Below are 9,815 nucleotides of genomic sequence, written 5' to 3' on the forward strand. Positions count from 1 at the left end.
ATATTTGTATACAAAATCATAGAAAAAAATCTATTTTATTCATGAATACAATTCCATGGGCTTTTTATGGTAGTGCCCTTAGCCTTATCTACGTCACACGTTGACACATGCGCACCGCCTACGCTCCGAAAGTCCTTTTTTTGCATAGTGTTGAACGACTAGCATCAACCGAGGTAYGGCCTGTGCAAATGTATTTAAAATATTGCATATTATACCCATTAGAGACTATATATAAGCTCAGAATAAGTACTTCACCATCCACGACGAATAATGATTTATTATATTGCCTAATATTGAGCAATTTCTATCTCGTTTTTCCGGAACCGCGTGCACCATGTGGCTAGCAAGTTTAGTTATGTGGCTGACTAGCTAATCAAACGACCAMGGATGCGTAGCTATTCGTTAAGGTCGTAACTATAATACATCCTCGTGTTGCTGATTTGCAAACATATTGCCTGCCTAGGTATGTCTAAATGCAACTTTAGCTAGCCAGTCAACTTCCAAACCTGACAGCTATGCTTTGTCTTTGCTGCGAAGTGGTAGTTATTGGTTCCTAAATTGCTTATTTCTATTGGTATCTAACAGATGTGCCACCTAGGCAGGAAAAATGTCAATGCGTCGTCATCCCTAGCTCAGTCGTTGTTGCTTTTTAAAGCGGATTCAAGTCACATTTGGACCAATGACCCCCAGTTTGCTGCCAACTGTTCTCATACTAAAAYCTAACGAACCATCTCTTCCTATCCACAGCATCAAGATGCAGCTCTTCTTYCGTGCCCAGAACACTCACACCCTTGAGGTGACCGGACAGGAGACCGTTAGAGAAATAAAGGTGAGAGGCCACGCTTGGATAAATCAATGATKATTGTGGTGTAATTGGTGTACTGTCTTGAGTCTACAGTTCCACCTCGTCTTGTTACTTGCATGTAAATTGTTTGGATGTATCCATGTCTGGAGCAAACCAGTAAGTGTGTCTGTTGGGTTGTTTTAGCTCCATGTCCAGACTCTGGAGGGTCTCCTAGTGGAGGACCAGGTGCTATTGCTGGACAGTTCCCCCTTGGAGGACGCTTCCTCTCTGGTGGACTGTGGCATCTCTGAGTACTGCACCTTGGAAGTGGCTGGCCGACTTCTGGGAGGTCAGTACTCGGGCAGCAGGTATCCTAGCGGTTAAGAGCACTGGGCCAGTAACCAAAAGGTTGCTGGTTCGAATCCTTAAGCTGTCTAGGTGAAATCTGCCMACGTGCCCTTGAGCAAGGCACATAGCCCRAATTGCTCTTGTAAGTGGCTTTGGATAAGACAAATGATGGAGAACCAAATACAGCTTGCTACAATGYTTTATGAAGTCCTGTACATGATCTCAATATGTGTCCTGATTTGAATACTTTCAAAATGTAACCTTCCTCCATTGAATGAAATCACAGCTATGAGAGGATTGGATTTTTGAAAGAAATATGGTTGGAATCCTTGACCTTTTTCACATTTTGTTATGTCACAGCCTTATTCTAAAATGGATTAAATACATTTTCCCTCTTTTTCTACACACAATACCCTATAATGACAGAGCAAAAACGAGTTTTTAGACATTTTTAAATAATAAAAACATGCCTKATTTACATAAGTATACAGACCCTTTGCTATGAGACTCGAAATTGAGCACYGGTGCATCCTGTTTCCATTGATCATCCTTGAGATGTTTCTACAACTTGATTGMAGTGCACATGRGGTAAATTCAATTGATTTGGAAAGGCACACCCCTGTCTATATAAAGTCCCACAGTTGACAGTGCATGTCAGAGCAAAAACCAAGRCACGAGGTCTGAGACAGGATTGTGTCAAGACCCAGGTCGGGTTACTGGAGGGTACTAAAACATTTCTGCAGCATTGAAGGTCCCCAAGAACACAGTGACCTCCATCATTCTTAAATGGAAGAAGTTTGGAACCATCAATACTCTTCCTAGAGTTGGCCGCCCGGCCAAACTGAGCAATCAGGGGAGAAGGATGTTGGTCAGGGAGGTGACCAAGAACCTGATGGTCACACTGACAAAGCTCCAGAGTTCCTCTGTGGAGATAGGAGAATCTTCCAGAAGGACAACCATCTCTGCAGCACTCCACCAATCAGGCCTTTATGGTAGAGTGGCCAGACGGAAGCCACTCCTTAGCAAAAGGACAGCCTGCTTGGAGTTTGCCAAAAGGCACCTAAGGACTCACCATGAGAAACAATATTCGCTGGTCTGATGAAACCAAGATTGAACTCTTTGGTCTGAATGCCAAGCGTCACGTCTGGAGGAAACCTGGCACCATACCTACGGTGAAACATGGTGGTAGTGTAACAGTATTACTTTWGTCCGTCCCCTCGCCCCGACCCGGGCGCACGCATCAACAACAGTCACCCACAAAGCATCGTTACCCATTGCTCCACAAAGCCGCGGCCCTTGCYGAGCAAGGGGAACCACTACTTCAAGGTCTCAAAGCGAGTGACGTCACCGATTGAAACGCTATTAGCGCGCACCACKGCTAACTAGCTAGCCATTTCACATCAGTTACTCACCCCCCTTTCCGACCTCCTCCTTTTCCACAGCAACCAGTGATCCGGATCAACAGTATCAATGTAACAGTTTAACTTTACGTCCGTCCCTCGCCCATACCCGGGCGCGAACCAGGGACCCTCTGCACACATCAACAACAGTCACCCACGAAGCATCGTTACCCATCGCTCCACAAAAMCCGCGGCAACCAGTGATCCAGGTCACGGCACCAATGTAACAGTATTACTTTAGTCCGTCACCCCGACCCGGGCGCCCTCTGCACACATCAACAACAGTCACCCACGAAGCATCGTTACCCATCGCTCCACAAAAGCCGCGGCCCGAACCACTACTTCAAGGTCTCAAAGCGAGTGACGTCACCGATTGAAATGCTATTAGRGCGCGCCACCGCTAACTAACTAGCCATTTCACATCGGTTACACTAGCAGCATCATGCTGAGGGGATGTTTTTCAGCGGCAGGGACTGGAAGACTAGTCAGGATTGAGGGAAAGATGGACAGAGTAAAGTGCAGAGAGATCCTTGGTGAAAACCTGCTCCAGAGCGCTCAGGACCTCAGACTGGGACAAAGGTTCACCTTCCAACAGGACAATGACCCTAAGCACACAGCCAAGACAATGCAGGAGTGGCTTCAGGACAAGTCTCTGAATGTCCTTGAGTGGCCTAGCCAGAGCCCGGACTTGAACCCAATTGAACATCTCTGGAGAGACCTGAAAATAGCTGTGCAGCGACGCTCCCCATCCAACCTGACAGTTCTTGAGAGGATCTGTAGAGAAGAATGGGAGAAACTCCCGAAATACAGGTGTGCCAAGCTTGTATCGTCATACCCAAGAAGAATCAAGGCTGTAATCGCTGCCAAAGGTGCTTCAACAAAGTACTGAGTAAAGGGTCTGAATACTTAAGTAAATGTGATATTAAATTGGTTTTATTTTGAATACATTTCTGAAAACCTGTTGTTGCTTTGTCATTATGGGGTATTGTGTGTAGATGATTTGATGAGGGGGGGAAACAATTAATACATTTTAGAATAAGGCTGTAATGTAACAAAATGTGGAAAAGTTAAGTTCTAAATCATTTGAATGCACTGTACAACTCCATTCAAGATCAGCAGTTAACTAATGAATGCTCTGTGAAGGTTATGCTCTGTGAAGGTTAGGTTATCATATTGTCATTTCCATTGCTGTATGTTCACTTGGGATAATCTCTTTGCTTTCTCTCCCCACCAGGAAAGGTCCACGGCTCCCTGGCCCGTGCCGGTAAAGTGCGGGGACAGACACCCAAGGTCAGCAGATACTTTCTGATATTTTTWAAACATATACTCTTTATGACATTATGGTAGTTGGTTTTGTGGCAGTTGTTTCAAACTCGTTATAGTTCCTGGATTAGTGTCTGCTAAATAATGTATTTRTGCATAGTAAGGACCATAGCACTGTCCCTCTATCACTCCAGGTTGACAAGCAGGAGAAGAAGAAGAAGAAGACTGGTCGTGCCAAGCGTCGCATCCAGTACAACAGGCGCTTCGTCAATGTTGTGCCCACCTTCGGCAAGAAGAAGGGCCCCAATGCCAACTCCTAAGAACCCTGTCCCCCCCTCAAGAGAACGCTGGAAGGTTTTCCTCCTGTACAGAATAAAGATTTGCCTTGGACTAAATAAAGATCTCATGTCTTGGGTGTTTATGAATTTGAGTTAGAATTTTTTAATAATTTACTTATTAGAAACTATTGTTTGGACAACACAATGACAAATTATTTGATACTTTCTTGTTCAGGGGCTTTTGAATCTGAGCCTGTAGTTCTGCTGGTTTTCTGTTCTACCTGATAATGCCTATAAATAGTCYCACACTCCATATATAAACTCCCAGTGATTTATTGGGTAAATCACCAAWGTTTCAGCATCACTGCCTTCAGGGTAATGTCATGAATACTTGACCCAGGTTATGTAGACAATTAGTGCAACCAATGACAATAGTCATTAAGTTAATTAGAATTGAGTGAAGCTGTTAAACAATAGTTTATGGCATATTGAATATATTAGGTTATCATATGGAAACATTGAATATTGTACATACTATTAGGGTCAACATTGTTATATTCAATTTCACATATTTGTTAACTATTTCTCAGGTTCAACTATAATGTGTAATGTTAACATATTGGGTGTACACTGATAAGCTGTAGAAAGAATATCATTTATAATACTTGTTCATAAAAGAGAGAATTGTTCATAAGGGKCTGGGATCAAAGTCAATATTCAGACCACATGCTCAATGCCTGTGTATTTGAGGGAGGAGATTGGATGGTTAGTTTTAACAAAGTGAGCTGCTACTGGATAGTCAATGTACTTACACCTGATTGAGCTGCGGTGTTCAGCTATGCSTTGTTTTAATTMTCTTTTTGTTTGTCCTACATAGGCTTTCCCACATGAACAGGTGATGAGATAGATTTCTCCCTTGGTCTTACATGAGATGATAGCCCTAACAGGMATTTTTCTACCTGTATGTGGGTGTCTGAAGGATGTTTTTATAGTGCTATTGCACTGCGCATGAGCCACATTTGTAGTTCCCGTTTGGAATGGGTGTCAAGAGTGTCTGAGTGGGCTCAGGGGGCATGTCAGATCTCACCAAGCTATCTCCAATATTGCAACCACACTTATAGACCAGCAGTGGGGGTWCCTTGAAGAGGTGTGCAATTTTTTTTGTCTGATTGCAGAATATGCCAGTGATTTTTCAGGATCGCTTTCATTTTCTGTGTTCAGAGAACAGTTTCACTCAATTCATTCTAATTAACTTTATGACGCACCCCTCACTATTGTCATTGGTTGCACTGTTTGTCTACATAACCTGGTTCAAGCATTCATGACATTACCCTGAAGAAGGCAGTGATGCCGAAACATTGGTGATTTACCCAATAAATCAGTGGGAGTTTATGGAGTGCACGACTATTTTTATAGCGTATTCGCCATTAGTCAGCACCTCTACATAAAATAATTCTCTGGGTGTGTGCCAGCTCATGTTTTTTTATTAAACTACCCGATAATGGCACCCACCTCGGCTGCGTTGACAGGCAGCCCAATTCATATACGTTTTCACTAATTGGTATTTTGACCAATGTAGATCAGCTCTGAAAAAGATCTGTGATTGGTAAAGACCAATTGGTGGAACAAAATATCAGAATTGGTCTGCCTGTCTAAACGCAGCCATTGTGTCCTAAATTGGTCCTTGATTTGAGGGGAAAAAATGTAAGTGGAACTGACTTAAAGGTTGTCTAATGGCATTTGGAAATTAATAAGGGATGTGGTCAAAACTGGTAATACCAACACCATATGTTAAGAGTTCTGACAGCTGTCTAAAGTTTAAGTATACATGAACTGGGCTGGTTCAACAGAACTGGTGCAGTTCGTGCGGTTCTGACTGACCGTTTGTGTTGTACTACACACCTTCAGGTGGGTGTTTAGAACCCCTTTTAGATGGCTGGGGAGGACTGGTTCTGATTAGAACAGACATGCATGTCTGATTTCAAGAGCAGGACCTTCCTTCCAAACCATTCACTACTGCCCAGTTTTCTGGACCAAACACACCCAATAAACWAGACCTGATGTACGTGTCAATTTAGTCTCCAAAATTGGTTTATTAATCTTTAAAAAGGACATGCATGCAAAAGAACAAGAATAAACAGGAAGGCTTTCCTCTGCGGTGTGTAACTGTCAGGCAGGATGCCCCATCTGTACAGTGTTGTCCGGTCATCACTATCTAGCCATGCTGGAAAGGACAGAAGCATGGCACCTTCTCAACTCACCACAAATAACCCTGGTCAGTTCCTGCTTCAGACAATATGCCAAAACAATGATYAAAAGGACTTGACTTAAGCAGAAAAAGACAAACAACCAGACTAACCTTAAAAAAGGGTTACTTCGGGATTCTGGCAATGAGTCAGATGAACTGGTGGATAGCATTTTTATGTCTCCGTGTCAGTCATCCAACCACTCCAGTGTTTAATTGCTATATTGTAATTACTTTGCCACCATGGCCTATTTATTGCCMTACCTCTTATCCTACCTCATTTGCACATGCTGTATATAGATTTTTCTACTGTATTATTGATTGAATGTTTGTTTATTCCATGTGTAACTCTGTTGTTGTATGTGTCGAACTGCTWTGCTTTATCTTGGCCAGGTCGCAGTTGCAAATGAGAACTTGTTCTCAACTAGCCTACCTGGTTAAATAAAGGTGAAATAAAAATAAATAAAATAAATGAAAGAAGTTGTGTCGTTTCACGAGCCAATGCTAACTAGTGTTAAACGCATTCTAGTAGATGCCCATAGAATTCCAGTCATTGTGCCAACACTAGTTAGCAGTGGCTCGAGAAACTATCTTTAACTTCCYTCATACTGGACACAGACAAAAACAAATAATGGTATCCAAAAGTTAATCTGACTCTGGGGAAGTAGATAAAGGGCCTCATTGCCAAAATCCCAAAGCATCCCATTAAATGTAAATTAAGACAATATATCACAGACTCCTTCAATGTTCTGACAATGTTACAACCACTTCTGTCCTTTCGAGCATAGCCATCTTGTGACTACCGTGTTTTCCCCGTCCACGGAGAGAAGGGCATGTTGGGTAGGTTTCTGCCATTAATCGACGGCCACCAGCTCGACCTCGAAGATCAGCTTTGCGTTTGGTGGGATTCTGGTGGTGGGAGAGTTAAAGGGAAGCACACAGGAAACATTTGCATATCGATTTAATGAGAGACATTCATTTAAGTGTTACAACTAAGAGTAAGTAGTTATAAATCCGGCTCAAATTCAATGAGTACCAACTAGGCTATGCTAGAGTCATTGTACAGGAGACGACTATGCTGAGGCTTGYCAATCTTCCTGACCACCACTGGTGGTGTAAAACATACCATTAAAGCCAAGAGGGGTAACTTTCTGCCATCTCCTAATTAAAAATTAGCCCATGGTTCCCATGTTGTTCCAATATAAAGGATACTTTGAATCAGGAAGTCCCTTCTTCCCATAGGCCCATTCTGGTTCAATCTCCAGTTTGGCTGTCTCGCCTTTGCTCATCGTTAAGATACCTTCATCCCACTGTGGAAACAACCATTTCTCATAAGACAGTGAAAACTATTGCTTTCCATTTAACTTGGATTCATCAAAACCCACAAGGAAATCTGAATTATTGCTAAATTGATGAAATAGAGCACCTTTAGCCATATAAATCAATATGTTACGAATATAATACCGTATCTCTATGTCTTACCCCTTTGATGACCCGGCCCAGGCCAACTTTGAAGCTCAGTGGCTTGCTCTGTTTCTTCTTTCTGGCAGCTGCAGAGGGGAGGACAGTAGAATCCCTATTGGTATTACTGAGAGAAAGGTAATTGAGATAATGTGACAATACACGTGTGTGTGAGAGACCAAGAGGATGAAATTGTGTGTCAGAGAAAGTAAGAGAATGCATGCGTCTGAGTAAGTGTGACAGAAGTATGAGAAGAAAACATACTTGCAGGGATGTTGGTGTCGAACACTGTGCCATCCTCCAGGGAGCCAGTGTACCAACAGCTCACATTGTCTCCCTTCTTAGGGAAGTTAGTCTTGTCACCTTTCTTCAGCACAGACTTGAAGAACTTAGGAGGACCCTGGGAATTGCAATACATAAGTGACCATCTTTTTTATTTATTTTATTTTACCGTTATTTTACCAGGTAAGTTGACTGAGAACACGTTCTCATTTGCAGCAACGACCTGGGGAATAGTTACAGGGGAAAGGAGGGGGATGAATGAGCCAATTGTAACAGTACAATTCTGACAAACTGAATATAGTGGAGCAGTAAATTGTAGACTTGTTAAACTTAAATGCAAAATACAGGACTTTTATCCTGATGCTTATTTCAGTGGAAAGTGCTCAATCAAACGTTTTTCAAACATGGGTTGTGTACATACCTCATCAAGGACTTCCACAACTTCTTTGGGCTTGTCATCGATCTTCACATTTTTCACATGCTCCGTCACATCTTCAATGGGTTCTGAACCTAAAAATCTCTGTTGGTTGCACAAACAAAATAATACATTACAGGTATTCATTATTTAAATTTGAAACTTCATGTGTCATTTGCTTTTGAAAATAGGTATCACATTCAATCCATTCATTTGGTCCACCCTACCTTGCTCTCAAACAAATCGTTGTATGCAATAATCAGTTGCTCCTTCTTTGCCGTTTTTGCAACATTCTTAATATTTCCCATCAGCTTGTGTTCTGCAAGAAACTGGAAGAGAGAAGTCACTACGTCAGAAGAGAGTAGTAGTTTTGCCATGAACGGAATGAATGACAACTTAAGTCATTTTGTGCACCTGCATTATTTCCAAAATCTGGCAACAAACACTTTCATGCGTAGCTGCCCCCCCCCCCTGCCACAAAAATATATACTTCACATAGGCCCAAAGGCTGGAAAATGTTTRACTTAAAATATTTAGCCTTATCCACGTGAACTTGACACGGCATGATGACAAGCACAATGAATGATACTAGCTAGTAAAGACKTGCATACAATGCTTAACTACTACATGCTAGGCTAACAAGCTAGCGTCAAGCTAAATCGGCAGCGGTTCGCCAATGCGGAGGTAAACTGATATCACCATGCGTGCGCTCTAAAAGTAAGCAATGGCATTTCAGTGAGCGCTGTCACACCAATGGATGGATGGATCAAACATAAAACATACCGAATGGGCAGCATTGTCCTGAATGAACTTAATAATGTCTTTTTTGGGTAGATCATCACTTTTTAGCTGTTCATCGCTCCACTCTCTGGTCAATTCAGCCGCCATTTTACAAGGCGCACTGCTGAACTTTCACCTCCGCTATGTAAGGATTGGGGAGGCGCGACGCCTTTACAGTTTTTCCTTGCCTTGGTCAGAGAGGAAGGGGAGAGCGAGTGATAACTGGGCCCAAAATCAATCTTCTCCAACAGGTGGCGTTTTTTCTCTCATCAAGTGAGAAGTTTTTGTATGGAAATCAATGACAGTGTCGAATTTGGTTAACAAAAAATGTAATMACTTATTTGCTAGGTGTGGCTTATTTGATCGAATATAAGTTTCATAATGCTTAGGTTGTTACGAGTGTACTGGTATAAGTAGGACACGTGACATCCCGGTAACTTTGAGAAATATACACTTTATATCGGAGTTGTGCCTGTCGTTCACATGTCTATCTACCCTCTCATCTGCTAGAATGGTCCCACCAGATCTTACCTCCMCCTGATTTACCTTCCATTTTTTA

General features: G+C 42.4%; 2 protein-coding genes across 2 annotated transcripts; one reads left to right on the forward strand and one right to left on the reverse strand.

Moving 5' to 3' along the window:
- Positions 1–83: 83 nt before the first annotated feature.
- Positions 84–4,220, forward strand: LOC112068310 (ubiquitin-like FUBI-ribosomal protein eS30 fusion protein). Its single transcript, XM_024135418.2, has 5 exons — positions 84–173; positions 748–829; positions 989–1,133; positions 3,767–3,822; positions 3,990–4,220. The coding sequence occupies exons 2-5, from the start codon at positions 755–757 to the stop codon at positions 4,113–4,115; spliced, it is 402 nt and encodes a 133-aa protein (XP_023991186.1). The 5' UTR covers positions 84–173; positions 748–754; the 3' UTR covers positions 4,116–4,220.
- A 2,219-nt stretch (positions 4,221–6,439) lies between these two features.
- Positions 6,440–9,505, reverse strand: LOC112068311 (peptidyl-prolyl cis-trans isomerase FKBP3). Its single transcript, XM_024135419.2, has 7 exons — positions 9,260–9,505; positions 8,704–8,805; positions 8,483–8,581; positions 8,044–8,179; positions 7,801–7,868; positions 7,531–7,628; positions 6,440–7,227 (listed from the first exon to the last, which is right to left on the reverse strand). The coding sequence occupies exons 1-7, from the start codon at positions 9,362–9,364 to the stop codon at positions 7,173–7,175; spliced, it is 663 nt and encodes a 220-aa protein (XP_023991187.1). The 5' UTR covers positions 9,365–9,505; the 3' UTR covers positions 6,440–7,172.
- Between the last annotated feature and the right edge of the window lie 310 nt (positions 9,506–9,815).

The sequence above is a fragment of the Salvelinus sp. IW2-2015 genome, unplaced genomic scaffold (assembly GCF_002910315.2).
Source record: "Salvelinus sp. IW2-2015 unplaced genomic scaffold, ASM291031v2 Un_scaffold396, whole genome shotgun sequence".
Lineage (NCBI taxonomy): Eukaryota > Metazoa > Chordata > Actinopteri > Salmoniformes > Salmonidae > Salvelinus > Salvelinus sp. IW2-2015.

Excerpts from the sequence above, each read along its gene's own strand:
- LOC112068311 (XM_024135419.2), bottom strand. The coding sequence starts at position 9,364 with ATGGCGGCTGAATTGACCAGAGAGTGGAGCGATGAACAGCTAAAAAGT. Across the intron at positions 7,869-8,043 it reads CGACACCAACATCCCTGCAA|CTGCCAGAAAGAAGAAACAG; the intron begins GTATGTTTTCTT and ends TCCCCTCTGCAG. Across the intron at positions 7,228-7,530 it reads AAGGGACTTCCTGATTCAAA|AATCCCACCAAACGCAAAGC; the intron begins GTATCCTTTATA and ends TCCCACCACCAG.